This window comes from Uranotaenia lowii, chromosome 3 (assembly GCF_029784155.1).
Source record: "Uranotaenia lowii strain MFRU-FL chromosome 3, ASM2978415v1, whole genome shotgun sequence".
NCBI lineage: Eukaryota > Metazoa > Arthropoda > Insecta > Diptera > Culicidae > Uranotaenia > Uranotaenia lowii.
In genome coordinates, this window is record NC_073693.1 from 164,453,887 (window position 1) to 164,470,709 (window position 16,823).

The following is a 16,823-nucleotide window of genomic DNA, read 5'->3' on the forward strand; positions in this document are numbered from 1 at the left end:
CATTTCGAAACGGTTTTCAAAACAATATCGTGTTACTTTTTTGACACAGTTTTGATTTGAAAAAAAAAAACTACAAACGAAGTAAGCAAGTGTATCTAATTGTTTGATTCTCAAAGGTATTTTCAGGTATTGCAGAAAACTTTGTATGCATCTCGTTGCAAAACTCGATTTTTCCAGCACTCGACGTATAGACTGTTCCGCCGATTATAAATATTAGGTGTATAGCACCAAACCGAATAGCGACAGTAGGACTAGCGACGCTTTATTACTAGCGAGATTCCTGTCATTCGCAGGTTTGTTTTTCTTTTTTCAGTCCAGTAGGCGATTTCTATATCTAGTACTCGAACATTGCTTATGTTATTTACTGTACATTTTCCTCAGGCCATCAATCGCATGATTCAAGTCTCCTAGGAAACTCGCGCTGCGTCGTTATTATTTTCAACGTCGCGACGTATGCGATGTGTCGCTAGTAGGCAAAGCTGCTATGATGATTAACGCTCATATTTTGGATACATTATGAAATAACCACCACTTCAAAAATTATATGGAGTTCAATCAAATTTTGGCTGCGTACTGTTGTTAACATCCTAGTGATGTAAGCGTTGTCATTTTTTGTTGTTTTTCGCGTAGAAATCTGAAAATGCGTGGCCTTTCTCCCGAGCAAAGGAAACGAATTGTGCACAAATGGGGCACTAAGAATGGTCTTTCAATCAGAAAACTAGTTTAGGAAGAAGATGTGAGTGTCGGAACAGTTCCAACCGCTTTACCCTGCAAAATAACTCAGAATATTGAGGGTTTTGTAATCAGTTGTTTGTGCCCTTGTATGGTGCTACTCCTGAAGCAAAACAAATTAGTCTCTGAACTAGAAATGTACCGAATAGTGGTATTCGGCCGAATATTCTGCCGATTTTTTAATAAAATACAGAAACGATTATTACAATTTCCTTCCATTTCGTCTATCTTAATGGCTCTCATGTTTTGAAGGCGATTATTTTCAACCAGATTATATAACCAGATGATGATTACAAAATATTTTTCATGTAGGGGTCTTACTTATTTTCAAAATATCACCTAACTATAACTTAAGGATATCAAATGACTTGTTGCTTCTATAGGGCCTTTATCAACACTTTTTGCCAAAATCGGGACTTGAGATCCGTAGTGTATCCAGAAATTCAGAATTAAAATTTTTTAAAGCTTATCACAAAAATTTAAATTTTTCTGTTCAAGGGCTTGTGATATAGTCAGTTGGTAAGTCAGTAACCTCCTGAGCTGATGTCCGTGAGTTGAAGCCCAGAGTAAATATCAATCATAGTTGTACTGGATAAGTTTTTCAATGACTGTCCGCCAACTGCATCGTTAATATATGTAAGTCGCGAATGACAGAAAGATGTTAAAACGATTATAATCGAAAAAAAAATTCTATTCAAAATTTTCAGGAAATGATAAACATTGAAAAAAAACCCTACCTTTTGTTGAGGTTTGATAAAATCAGCATAAACCCAAAGCGAACCATTATTTTAATTTAATTTTTTGCGCAGAATCAGAATATTTCAATATATGTAAATCAATCCATCTATACTAATGACAACTGTTTGACAAGCAATTGTTAAAAACTCCAGCTAAGAGAAGCATGAAAACATGCGAAAACTGGAAATGATTATATTTTCCAAAAAAATATTATTTTGTAAGCATCAGGAATCTCTGGTCCATGTGCTTTCGATCTCAAATATCTAAAATCAAAAGGGTTCAAATGAACCATCATTTTGATTTATTTAAAAAAAAAATCATATGTTAGCCAGAAAAGAAAAAAAAATAAACCCCGTCTAAAATAAGCATTCCAGATTGGCCAGTTTTATCCGGACTGCCCTTATATTCAAGAAAAAATTTAAGGTGAATCCGATCCGGCCCAGATACCCGGATTTTATGAAAAATTTGTTGTACTTCAATGAACAATTGAGTGATTTGAACAATTAAAGTTTCAAGTGATTTGAAATTATTTAAGCAATTTTTGAAAAAAAATCAATTTTTGTAACGATAAAGTTTTTCGTTGAATTAAAATTGTATGTATTCATTTAACAAAACTTCTGTAAATTTTTCAGCGAAAAAATATTTGGGTTTAAGTGGGTTAACATTAACGTTGTGTGACCGTTAACATTAACGGGGTGTGATCACCCCGATCACTCCTTCCCCCACCCTATAGGACTGCGCTTGGTGTAAACACATTTTTGTGAGTTTCAAGAATTACAACTCCATTAACTCAACTCCATTTTGTGCATAGAAAACGTATTTTGTAAGGTGTTTTACAAAAATTCTCCATACCGGTATTACCGCTTTTGACGAACTTTAAGAACCAGATACCGGTTTTGTTTAAAATGGCATCCCTTATTATAACTATACATCACCACAAGAAAGTATCATGAGTTTTAATTGTCGCAGAGGAGAATTTTTTTCGTTTCCGAGGTTTGTATCACTAATCTTGCTTTTTTTTTTATTCACCTTGTCAATGAAAGGCAAAGGTCTGCCAAAAGATTGTGGTGATTTGTTTGTTCTAAATTTAAAAGCTCTACCTAGAATAATCCTCTTCAACGTTTTTCAATAGCCTATATTTAGTTCAATGGTTCAACAGTAATAGAAACCACCAATGTCGTTCACCTTTGGCTATGGTTTTCAAAAATGAGCAATCAACAAATTGCATCCTTTTCAGGGTTTGCTTCTGAGGGAAGCGCCAATGGGTAATGAATCATTTTTATTTGAATTCTTTTGAAAACGTATTCTGATTAAGGCAAAATAATAAATCATTGTGTAAAAACGTTCCTGTGGATAATATTCTAATTTTTACGTATGACTTTATTTCCGGATTGGATTATTTAAGTTTGAAGAACTAATATTAACACAGAAAGATATGTTTTAAATATGATCATTCCCGATTGTTGTTGAAGCTAGACTGGTAACGAAACAAAATGTTCTTTTTTTGGTTACTCAAGTCACCTACTTATAAGACATCGTCATGAGTTCAGTTTCGTAACGTTTGCTCCCCGATGTCTGGTTATTTGCAGACGCATTGCTACTGAACTGACAAAGATTTTGTAACGATCGAATTGAACTAACGACGGTTTTCCTGTGTAAATAAATATGCCACGGAGCGCGTGTTTCGGAACCAGATCTCTAACTAAAAAAGCAAACACAACAAAACAAACACCCACACGGGCGCACAAACAAGGACATAAACGCGACCTGAATGGCAAAATTACTACTGGCTGAGTTACTACCTACCACAACACACCATTTGTGTATACATCTCTGCGTGTTTGAATTTTCTTTTGTGGCAAATTTTTAAAAACTGCCTAATGGAAGGAGCATTTTTTCCGATCGGCTGAAGGTACGTGATTGGAAAATAACCATCAGAAATGTTTGTTTGTGTAATTAGGCGAACAACAATCGTTTGCGAGATAGATTAGTAGATCATCTGGCTTGTAATTCTTTCTTTTTTTTTGTGAAGAATTATCGGGATACAATCGGAATGCAAAGGTCGTTTGTTTTTCTTTTATTTGGAAATTTACAGTTTTTCGAGCAAAAATAGGTAGTTAACCCTCCATTACATACCGAAACCAGAATTGTGTCTCTATGTGTTTTGCATGTTAAAATATGAACGATTGAAAAAAAACCAAACAAACTTTCTAAAGGGTTTGCAAAAGGGGTCGTCCAAATTAACTGTTTATGGTTTTCAAATATTGACGTTATTGGATTGGGATTAAAAATTCTTCATCAGAGTTTCAAGAGACGGGCAATTATAAGGATGTAAAAATTAGCACACGAGGTTTTTTTTTCTAGGTAAAACGAATCGATTCGTATTGTGGAATAATTAATTAAAAGTTTATGCATAGGATCGAAGAGGAAAATTTATTGGGAATTTTGGGTATTCAATCTCGGTTCATCATGCAAAGGAAAAGCGTCATTCTCATGAGCCAGTAGCAGTTTTCGCGACATTTTTGTGGAAATTATACGGATAAACGTACGGATTGAAGAACGAGTTTCGGGGAAAAAAAAACAGATACCGTAAACTGGGGGAACTTTGATCACATTTTTCATTCATTTTTAAATATTTTGGATGGGGTTGCTTTTTCGTAATACCTAAAAGTTTTAAAACACTTACTGAGGTAAGAGCAAGTTCACCGGTGTTGGGAAAAAGTGGTAGAAATTTTGACATTTTGAAAATTTTACCATGTTAAAATATTTTCAAGATCTTTGGCGTTGTATTTTTTACAGCACTGTTTCTATTTCAGCCGTATGTCATAGGAACATTGCTATTTTTGCATCACAGCATGCGAAACTACAACACGTGTTGTTAAAAAACTTGAAGGCCACAGATCTTGAAAATGTTTTTGCATGGCAAAATTTTCAAAATATGCTAAAAGTGACAAAACTTCTACCACTTTTTACCAACACCAGTGAACTTGCTCTAAGGAGTATAAAACATGATCAGTGAGGGCAGTAAATTCAAACGTCATTGATGATTATAATTAAATGTTTGTTACAAAACCAGATTTCGATTTTCGGGGTAGCTTTGTTCAATATGGTTTTCACGCCCATTAGCACCTTCAAAATTATTGTTATGGTGCCATTTTTTTTTCAAAATCATTCATAATTAAAAGATGGACAATGTTGCTGCATACATCTAGGTGTAAAAATTATAAACATTTTTAAAAAAATTTTGGCGGCAAAAACAAATGAAATTTTGCCTTCATGCAATTTCCTAGGTCCTCACACTGTTCCAATGTTATTTTTTCGTCAAATTAAAACCATTTGAAAGGGTGTAAGCCATTTTTTCTACACGGGCTTTTTCATGGAAAATTACCGTTTGTTTTTTTTCAATATCCAAAAATTAGCACGAAATGACCATAACAATAACACTTAAACTAAACCTAAACGAAGAAAAAAGTTGAACTTTCGCATAAATCAACCCATTTGCTCCTAAAAGCTATAATTTGATCAGGAGAGATTTTTTTTTGTGAGCCTTCGAAAAACCAGATATTTTAAGAATTTAAAACTACATTTGAAATAATATCAAAAATCTCCTAATAAAAACCAAATTTAGCTTATTTGTAACTCTATTTATAGGCTTTCAAACGTAGTAAACAGTTTTCAGATATTATAACTTTTTTTTTCAGTGTAACGATTATTTTAATTTGTTTGAATAACATCATCTAATTTAATCATATTTTTGTAATTGCTTGCGAAACGAAGTTCGTTCGGGATTAGCTAGTATAGTATGAAATAATTTTTCCGACCGGAATAATTTTAAGGTTATATAACGGCTTTTCGGTCTTATCGGTAAATGATTAAAACACTTTTGTTTGTGCTTCATCCAACGTTTCAAATACTATGTATTCTTTTTCAAGAAACTAATATTGAATAGGAAGGCATAAAACATATTTCTAATGATTAACAATTGAATGTTAATCACTTACTCGGACATAAGTGTTATTGTCCTAAACAGATCCGCTCATGGCCGTGGAGCCCCCCTCCCCCATGAGGATCCAAAAAAGCAAGCGAGGTTTTCTACTCTCCACTTAAAGTTTTAAATTCATTATGAAATAATGATGATACAGCAAAAATATTCAAGAGTAACAGTCTAGACTAAAAACTAATGCCAAAACCTCAATAACCCATTCCAAGTTCAAAAATCTGCTACAGTTTAGAAAATTTTCTCGCTAGTTCATAGAAATTCAGGTCTGAATATTATATTTTAAACTAACCCATTCGAGACGGAGGCCTTTTTGCGACATTGAAAATCATAGTACTTAACTCTTACATAACTTTTATGTTGTTTGATTTTCATCAAAATCAATTCTCTATAAATTTTTCCTAAAATTTCTGAATTCCGTTGGTAAAAAGATAATATTTTACCGAGAAATAGTAAACTCACAATAAATGATTGTTCTGATAAAGGCACAAAAATTCCATTGCACACACGGCGTGCAATCGGTCTCGGGCGGGTTTAACCCATTTCGGAGATTTTGGTTTCATTTTTCTTAACCAAAAATGTAGTTGTAATTTTGTTTTTTTATTATTCTGTATCCAGTTAAGGATTCTTGATTTTCAGATCGAATAATCATAAGAAATTAAAAATGAAAAGCTTCTTTGAAATCCGGGTTCAAATTTGGTTTTGCATTTAATATCCAATTTGAATCATGTTTTTCGAAAATCATATGCATTTTCAATTTTCAATCAAAATAATAGTTCTCCGAATAAGAAAAAATAAGAATTATGTTTTACATTTAAATACGAATTTCTCAAACTTCACAAAATCTATACATTTACAGCTTCTAAATGGCGATCCATAATTGAAAACTCAGATTCAGATTCATCATTTGAAATTTACAATTCAACTCAGATTCACGATACAGATTAAAAATAAATAATTGTAATAATAAATTAAGATTAAAACAGAACTACAGAATTTAAAGAATACATTCATGGTTGACGGCTCTAGAACATGGCTCTTAAAATTCTGATCTGGAATTAGAATTCGGAAATCGTAATTCTTGTACATTCCAGAAATCGTATAGAAATTCGGAAACAGATTGAAAGTTCAATTTTTGAATTCAGGTTTCGAATTCAGATTCAGAATGAAGATTAAAAATTCAGAAAAAGATTTGATTAAGCTTGTAAACGAGTTTTTCAACCAACACAAAATTATGGGGGAATTCTAGCTTCTTAAGCATAAAATTGTGATCAATTATATCGAAGGCTTCCGGTAGATCGAGAAACAACACGCCTGGTGTTTCCTTTATTCGTGACGGTTCTGAAATACACTGTTGATCAACTCTGATGCGGAAATCTTCGTAAATCCACCTTGATCCACCAAAATTGTTGAGGAATATAAGAGAACATGAACTTAAACAATTGCTCGTCAATTCAAAATCACAAATATAAAGTAGAATTTGTTTTATGCAAAAAATCTCAAATTTTATTGAAAAAATCATCCACAGGATTTTCATTATGGAATTGATTCTTTATGAAAAATATTTGCTTTTGAAGAAACATGTACCTGAGCTTCACCTAAAAAATCTGCACACAATTCTTCTCGGTGTATTGCTTAACATTGTTAATATTGCATTTTTTTTAATGTCCAATTTCAAACTAAAATCATAAATTTGGTTCAAGTTTGCATCAAGCAATCCAACTCCCCCCCCCCCCCCCCTCCCCTATGAGTCGGTTCTTCCTACGGCCCTGGATCCACTCCTATAGCATTGATCGATCGTCGATATTCTGGGTACAAATTTAAATTCATATATTTATTCCAGTTTTAAAAGTGAGGAGAAAACTGTGAAACTTACGTGCTCAATATGTGATGGTATTGGCCAGGGATGCGGCGCCTATTCTGCCGTTAGAAACCGTCCGTCCCACAGTTTCCCCCTCAATTTTAAAACTGGAATAAAGATTTGAGTTCAAATTTGTAGCCAGAATATCGACGATCGATGTGATAATGTGTATCAAAACTTAGGAAAAATTTGTTGAAATATTTTAAATTACAAATGAAAAAATAATACTAAAATCTAGTTTTTCAGTTCAGTTTCAGGTTATGCAATTTTTGAAAAAAAAAAATCAAAAAATCTACTTCAACGATTTTTTTTTAAACAAAACTTGTTTCAAAGACAAAACTTTGTGGTTTTTACAGTGAAAAAAATATTTTCAGATGGTTAAAAAGATCGAATAATTCTCGCACATTCTTATCTTGTTTGAATCTATGTATTCCACAGAACTGAAGCAAAACCTAATCCACTAAGGTTTTTTAAGTCAAAATAGATAAATTGATGTCACGAAATTGATAATTTGTAGATTTAATTTATCGGCCTAGTGATGAAAAGTGATGTCCTTTTTAGTAGGGACATCTAAAGATTATGAAGTGTTTTATATAGATGGATAGAAGGTTAGATGAAATGAAAGATGTTGAAAATGAGCGGAATTCATTTGGAAGCATATCATCACATTTGTTTTTGTAATTAAGTTTTTGTTATCTTCGCATTTGTTACATCCGGAGTTTGGATGCGAAACGGTACGGTCAATAGTCTGATAGTGACCTATCACCGATGCTATGATGTCGTGTTTTTTATTTCTTTTTGACCAAAGTTATTTTAACTTTATGAAGGATTGCGCGTGATTAGGTTCAAAGTTCCAAAAAAAATTCCTAATCTTTAGATGTCCCTACTAAAAAGGACATCGCTTTTCACCACTAGGCCGATAAATTAAATCCACAAACATAAATTACGGTGATTAATCCTTCAAGAAGTTGATAATGTCATACTTTCTCAACTTATCATTGGGTCACCTGAAAAAGATTGCGTTCTAAAAATTGATTCTAAAAATAAACCAACTGGCCAGTATTTAACACTGTAGAACAAATTTCGTCGAGATTGCAGTGTGCTGTTGGGATTTTCAAAACATTTGAAACACTCTATATAACAGAGGAGTTTTTCTGTGTTTATTCTAATCTTGTCTATTATTATTGTTTTAAAGCATAAGAAGTTTTAGAAAAAGGGGTTGTAGAAAGGAATATTCAACAAACTAGTTTACCTAAATAGAGGCTGGGGAAAAGTTGAAGTAAGTTAGTTCCGGAATGAATCGACGTAAACAAACCTAACTTGGAAAAGATTAACTGAATTATTCGCAAAATTGTGCATCGATCGCTGTCGTAAATATAGCAAAATTTAGAAAAAAAAACCTATTTAGTTCAAGGGTGATCCAAAATAGAAACCTGGTGGTCCAAAATACCACCCAAGAGTAATGATCGAAGAAACGAGTTTTTAGGCTTAAATCTTGTTATATTGCAACAAACGACGATATGTTTCGATTGAAAAAGCCATAATTTTCGTAATGAACGGATAAAGCAGTCAAAAATTCTAACATGTTCTTTTTTAATTCAGAAAATAGCATAGCCACTTCCCAAAGCGGTTCAAAATAGTTAATGTTTTATGCTTTCCTATTCAATTTTAGTTTCTTGAAACAGAAAACGTAATATTTAAAACGTTGGATGAAGCACAAATAAAATAATATTAATCATTTAACGATAAGACGGAAAAGCCATTACATAACCCAAGTTTATTATATATTGGAAGGTGAGCATTCCAGATTCCCCGGATTTATTCGGACAAGTCCGGGTTTTCAAAGTAAAGTGGATAAGTAAAGCTAACTACGTTCTAGCCTGTGTCCAGAATAAATATGGTTGAATAGAGTCAAAATATGGACTTGGTTTATTTACGTTATTTAAAAGGAAAATAATTGAATTAAAGTTGGTCGCTTTTTTTAGGTAGTTTTAGATAAATGGTTTTTTGGGAGTTTGTAAAACAATTCGAGAAAAAGAGTAAATTTGAATTAAAATGAGAAAAATCATTGAGCCGTTTTTTTTCGTTTGTTTATTTTTCGCGAATAGAAAATTTGGTGAACTATAAAGACTGCGTCCGCGGAATGTGCTTTAAGTTTTAAAACGTGGAAGAGTGAAGTTTAATCGGGAATAGGTGAAAATTTACCTTTTTTGCAAAGTGTTGTGAATGATTGAATCAACGGGGCTGATGCTACGAATACCAGGTCCAGAATATTTGTTAAGGAAAGAGCGGCATGAAATTCAACCAAGAAGTAAAACTGGCACACTCAGATAAGTGGACCGATTCTGTTTTCTTTGACAAAGTGTTAGATTTAAATAGAAAATATTTAGAATAAAAAAAATGGTAGCTGATATTTTTGCTACAAGTTAGGTTATTCATGCTGAATGATGTATTCATTTCAATCTCGAATTCAAGTTTTGGTGTAATAAGCTTCTCAATTATTTTTTCCAGCTAAACATGGTTTTGTCACGTTTTGTAGTTGCATACCTTTTGCCAATTGATACTTGTCCAAAAGGTATGCAATGATTTCATTCGAGAATTTTAATAGCTAAATAAACTTTTTGGTGGGTAACTGAATACGATCATGACCTTTATGAAATTATTTTTTATTTTCCCAATAATCATACATTCCAATGAAGTGTAAACCATGTAAACTATTTGTTTGGAAGTTTTACCCTATGTGAAGCTTGTTCTAATATTAAACCTTATACAATTTTAATAATCAAATCAAAATAGTCTCAGGTTTCCTATAATTTATTGAAATCATTTTCACAGTATTTTTGTTTCAGTAGCATTTTATATGATGTTTATCACAAAAAATTATGATCAAATATCAATTTTTTTAACACCAAACACATTTCTATTTTACTTATCTCTTGCTCCTTTAAACATGTTTTCAAATGGCATCATCTATAACTTTTTGATTCTTTATTCCATGATTTTTGTGTGTTTATTTATTTTTTTTTTTTATTTCAAGATTCGTTTCGAGAATCAGTGATGTGTTAGAGATTATAGTGAGGGAAACAGCTACAGTACCGTTCATAATAGTCTAGGAATTGAAATCATGCGCACTGTCATTGCAACTTTGAACTTCCATAACTTTTCACCTGATGATATATTTGGTAAAATTTTCTAGGTAAGATAGATCGACAAACACTTTCCAAAGTTTGTGTGGCCTAAAATACAGTAATTCAACGAAAAACGGACTTTTTGGACTTTTACTTTTCAAATTTCAATAGCTCAGAAACTACTTCACAATTTTTATTAAAATTTTGCAGAGTAATTGCTGAAATATAATGTTAGTATGTTTGAAAAGTTTTATCGATGGGACCAAAATTCACACGAGGTACAATATTTCAGGCATAAGCCTTAAAATGCGATTTCTATAGAATTTTGCACGATTCATGGGAACAATATCGTTTCCATCCACAAATCAGTCAAAAAATGTCTGGCAAAAGCAATAAAGAAAATAAAAATGGAATCAATGATATATTTGTGTTTTGAAACCAGAATCTCACGGTTTTATTTTGAGTGTTTAATTTAAATAGGTTTTACTAGTTGTTGAAAATAAAATATGATTTTCTTATGGAAACATTCGTCCAAAATTCTATAGAAATCGCATTTCTAGCTTCATGGGTGGAAATTAGAAAACAGCAATTGCTTTTTCTTAGCTCGAACTTTAGAATGGCAAAATTGAAAAGCATTTGCTCAACTAGATATGAAAAAGCAAAGTAAAAAATTTACTTTCAACCAGTTCCAGATTAAAAATATGTATGCCATTCGAAGTATTTGACTCACAAAACTGCTCGAAAATAGCTAAAGCAATTACTAGAGCTTTATTCATATCAGCCCATGCCTAAAATATTGCACCTCGCGTAACTTTCGATCCCATCGATAGAACTTTTCAAAAACTTCAGACATACTAACTTTATATTTTAACAATTACTCTGCAAAATTTCAATGAAAAGCGCAGCGTAGTTTTTGAGCTATTGCCGTTTGAATGGTAAAAGTTCAAAAAGCCCGATTTTGCAAGAATTACTGTGTCTCAGGCCATACAAATTTTGAAAGCTTAAATTTTGTGTGATTTTAGTGTGATAGTTGATAGAGTACGGTAGGGTAGAAGTACGACATTAGTGATTTCCTGTTATTATTAAATCTTGTAGCTGATTTTCCAAAAAACCAAGAACAGTATTTGATTCTCTAGACTTTTATCTTTCTTCTGAAAAATTACGAAGGTTTTCGATCGCCACATTTGCTAGCAGTAGTGAAAATGCATAACTGTTATCGAAACGTACTCTTACCCCACCTCTGAAGGCAAAAGTTCGAATGATGTGGGGTAAAAGTACGACCATTCAAAACTCCACATTTCTGCATGAAGTCAAGAGGAGAATTATTTTATATCAATCATTGCTTACAGCAGCAGCTCCTGTGTTCGCTTCTGATACAAATCCTATACATCGGCGAACAACCTAGTTCATCAATAATTGTCCATATTCAACAAATTTGCGAAATCCAGTTCTCATCGTATTAGAAAAAATTTTACACGAGCAGGTCTTGTAATAAGAAACAAAAATATGCGCTTATGTTTCCAGTCCATTTTTTTTTAAGGAAAAATCTTTCCTTCAGTGAACTCTGTATATCATTCGTACTTTTGCCCCATTTGCAGTTCGTACTTTTGCCCCTTCAAGGTTTCTTGTGATTCACAGTGTATTGTGCAAAACAGAGACATATTAATGGAATTCTTTCTTCGGCATTTGATAGTGGTTGAAAACAACTATACAGACACATTCACACTTTCATTGGAAGCCAGAATTTCGATAGCTCAAACTCTCAAACGTGTTTGCCGTTTTCTTGAATATTACTTCATTTATGCAAAAAAGCTACTTTACCTCATTTTTCGGAATATTTTCATTTCTACGAAAAAAAAATATCTGGATGATCCCTAACTCACTGTCAACCGACGCTAGAGTTTTGAGTTTTGCTGTACTCAGTTTGTGATCATTTCAAAACGAACTTTTACCCAACTCGTACTTTTACCCCACCCTACTCTATATCTTACACGAGAAATTTGATCAAAAATATCATCGGAGTGAAAAGTAATGGAAGTTCAAAGTCGAAGTGACAGTGCGCCTGTTTCCAATTTCTATACAATTATGAACGGTACTGTTGCTTCTAGGAAATTCAAATAGTTGCTATTCTAATTAGGCTGGAACAAATATCAATTTCTTCTTTTGTCTCCCCCCCCTTCGAAATTTCCAAAAACCCGAAGGGGGAAATAAATAAAGTTTTAAGTATTTCATGGAAATTTTGATAAAAAATTCAAGTATCCGAAAGATTACAAGACCAAAAAAGGAATTTTGGAAGATGGAAGTAATTTCACCATGTGTCTTCTTGATTTTATTGAATTTTTCAATAAAAAAAATCATTATTTTATAGGTTTTGTGCAATGATATAGCATGCAATTTTTTGCATGCAAGATTTTGTGCAATTTATTCCAATTTATTTGTTTTTCGCATTATTATTTATTGTCCCCCCCCTCGCGATGCTCCAACTCTGAGTGACAAAAGAAGGATTTGAAATTTGTTCCGGCCTTATTTGAGATCATAATTCTTTTTAAATTTTCCAATTAAAACATCTTGTAGGGTAATGGACTTATTTTTTTTTTTGGACCACCTTGTCTAGCTATTTATTATCTCAGCCCTATGCGCCGGTCAATCGGCGCTGGACCCTTAGAAAAAAAAAACCTTGTCTAGCTCCCTTATAAAACAAATAATCACGAATTTTTTAGCAAATATTGTTGAAGCCCTTACACTTAATGTAATGCACTAATTTTTTTTTTTTACATTATAAGTTGTTTTATTAGAGAGCTATACAAGGTGGTCTAAAATTGGTCCACTGGTCCAAAATAAGTCCGTTACCCTAAATATTATTAGGAGTTTCCTTAAGTATCTAGGAGCATAGGAGGTGTAGGTCAACCAAAAATCGTACCATTTTCCAAAAAATTACTCCTGATCTAAGCCTCTCTCTTACCAAAACAACCCTTCCTGAGATACTTGAATATAGATTCGCAGACGTATAGACGGTTTCTATGGATGGTGATACTGAATTATCATTGTTTTAGAGTTTTCAAAACTCGCTTTTGAAGAAAACTGGAATAATAGATTTATGGTTGATCCTAAAAAGTATATTACTAACAATCCTTCCTTCATCTCTCTTTGACTACTGGGACCGTTATTAATCATTTTTTTAAAAGGAAGAGCATGAGTTTTGTGCATTAAAAATGAGTTCCTAGTTCCAAGCTGCATTCTTTTGGCCCTTGTACAAAATTGATGGCCTCGATCAATCAGGGAGTTACAAATTGCACTTCGCAACTGAACGTACAGCGGTCGGGTTTTGTTATTGATTGCTACTGGACCTATCCGATCGTCGATCGTTCAATTCATCGCTAAAATACAGATCACCTCGCACGATGCTTGCTGTCAAAACAGTGCAGCACCATTATCAAATTGGAATCTCACCAATGAGCAATGCATACGGCGAATCATGTTGGTCTTCGATCAGGAGTGAGTGATTCAAGTAGTGAGTGAGTGATACTTGAATCCGATCATTAGCGAATGTTGTTTGGTTTTAAACATGGCAAATTAATAAAAAAAAATATTTTTATAACGTTTTTTAACATCAGTATAAACAAAATCAAATTGTAGTTGTGTTTGTGAGAGAAAGATGTTCACTTCCGCCGTGTTTTAAATTTCTCTTTTTTAATTGTCGTCCGTTACGTTGAAATTACTGATAATCTATGGTGTCCCGCACAACTGTTTAGTTTTTCTCGTCCGGTGAAATTTTTTTTTGGGGCTTAATGATTTAAGGTGGATATGAGTTGTAAAACAAGCTAAGCTAAGCTGAGCTTAAAATGAGAAAAATCATTGCTCAAAGACAGATAAATTGTGCAAATTCTTGCAAATTGCGCAGCAATTTTGGAATTTTTATCATTACTATTCCTGACTCAAAGAGTTCGTCAATTCATTTTTCATTATTCATTTTTGTTGAACTACTTGAAAAACTTAAATTCAGAACGTGTAACCTTAAAGAAATTCATAACAAGAACGATTTTAATTACTTAAAGAAAATACTTACACTATAGTTGCTCCGGTAGGACATTTTCACTATGTTTTAACACTTTAACTATCCACTTTGTCATAAAAACTCCACCCTCCCCCCCTATGCCTTTTTACCAGCCAAAATTTGTATAACAGCTTATGCAAAAACCAAACCACCAACGCTAGAATGATTTAGTGTTTCGCCAGGAGAAGTTTTTCTTCTACCGGAATTTCTTATTTTATCAAACTTTTTCTTCTTCCTGGTCCTTTCCGTTATCATACGCATACACACTTCCGCTTACACGTTTTTCTTCAAACAACCATTGAAAACAGCTCGTTTGACATAGGCAGGAGAAAAAAAACTGTCGACGTAGCACTGAACTGATTCCGAACTTTTTATTCCCTTTTCTCGTTTTCCGACGTCCGACCAGGCGCCTTCACAATTATAGCTTTCTTCTACAATTAGATTTTTCCCCCACCCACAACGCTGCTCGCATTCCCCTCCAACCGAATGGGTGCCTTCCTTCTTCCGTTTCTCCGTGTTGGTATTTGTAGCGCCGACTTACTACCTAGTGTGTAGTGCTGCAAAACTATTTTCACTCGAACTGACACTGTTCAAATAGAACACAACACGAACCACAACTTGTTGCATCAGCACCACCCAACAACACACCGCGGCTGAATATCTTTTTTCTCCATTTGCCGTGATTTCCAGATTAATTTTAGATGCTTTCTGCTGCTGCTGCTGCTATCAAACCAAAAGGAGCAACTTTTTTTCTATCTCTAGAGCCAGAACTGTTGTTTTATTTTTACATCAACTATTATTCACACTAGCGGAGAATCGCGCTGCACCACTTGGGGTGAAAGCCGTGTTCTGTAAAAGAAATAACAAAAACAGTATTTTAGTGAGGATTTTGGGATAGGTGTATCAATCAAAACAACAACTTTTTTTGAAAACTTGAAAAAAAATCATGTTTACCAACAGAAAATATTATGATCAGATTTTTTCTATGGATTCATTGATTTTATTGGATACCGTAAACTGGGGGAATATTTATCACATTTTTAATTAATTTTCGAATATTTTGGAAGGGGTTGCTTTTTGTAACACTATTTTTTTTTTAAATACTAACTGAGGTATGGAGTATAACGCATGGTCATTGATAGCAGAATATTCAAACGGCATTAGTGACTGTAACTAAATGTTTGTTACAAAACCAGATTTCATGTTTCGTGGTAATTTTGAACACTACGGTTTAAACGTATCTCAACATCTTCAAAACTATTGTTTTGATATCAATTAGCACAGAAGGCTTAAACCATCAATAAGGTCCTCCTACTGCTCCCATGTTTTTTTTTCTTAAAACTTAACCATTTGATAGGGGTTTTATTCATTTTCTTATACAGGCTTTCTCAAAGAAAATAACCGTATTATTACAATATTCAAAAATTAAAACAGAATGACCATTAAGATAACACTAACACTATTACTATACAAAGGAAAAAAGGTTATACTTTCATATAAAAAAAACCATTTGCTACTAAATGCTATCATTTTATCAGCAGGTGTTTGTTTGTGAGTTTTCGAAAAAATAGATATTTTAAAACTTTAAAACTACATTTCAATTATCTACTATAAAAAAAATCTTCAACTACAATCCAAATTTTGCCTATTTGAATCTCAATTTATAGGCTTTCAAACGTAGGAAACAGTTTTCAGATATTTTAAATTCAGACTTGGCTAATGATGATTATCAGCAAAAATTTCATGTTGATCAAAGTTCCCCCAATTTACGATACTCTCAAATTGTAGTTAATTCTACCAAACTGTTCCAGCAGTGTAATTTTTCATATATTTAGCGTTGAGTCATTGTAACTTGCGTGAAGGCTAGTTAATATGTTTGCATTAGTTTTCATGAGAATTATTTGTGTGACACTATTTAAATATTTAATAGCACGAAAAAAAAATTAATAAATCAAAGAGTAAATCAAAAAATGTGAGCAGGACAAAAGTAATTGAGAATAATGGCAGCTTTCTGTTAAATTCCTTTAAAAAAAAGAATAGTACAAAGTCTCGTTGTTAAAAAAGTATGCTTTTCCAACAAAACAGTGTTTAAATGAAGAAATTTTTAATACTGTTTTTAAACAAGTTTAGAAAAGTGTTACTTTCTTACCCTGCACAGTAAAAAAAATCTGTCCCTGAATCCCTCAGGTAGGCTGGCAGACCTCAAATAAATCTATTCTTTTATCATTTTTTTCAGGAACTTAAATCTGTCATTGATTTCAACCAGAAGGGTTTGTGTGCAGAGCTGTTCAGCTCAAGTTACTCAGAGAAAAA

General features: G+C 32.9%; 1 protein-coding gene across 4 annotated transcripts in view; it reads right to left on the minus strand.

Moving 5' to 3' along the window:
• The window catches only part of LOC129757316 (FH1/FH2 domain-containing protein 1), a 411,337-nt gene extending 395,978 nt beyond the window's left edge, over positions 1 to 15,359 (minus strand). For all 4 annotated transcript variants that reach the window (XR_008739671.1, XM_055754498.1, XM_055754499.1 and 1 more), the window contains exon 1: positions 14,523 to 15,359. Coding sequence is in view for 3 of the 4 variants with exons in the window: in XM_055754498.1 (XP_055610473.1) it covers positions 14,523 to 14,546 (24 nt within the window). In the remaining variant the exon portion in view is untranslated. The remainder of the gene's footprint in view (positions 1 to 14,522) is intronic.
• Between the last annotated feature and the right edge of the window lie 1,464 nt (positions 15,360 to 16,823).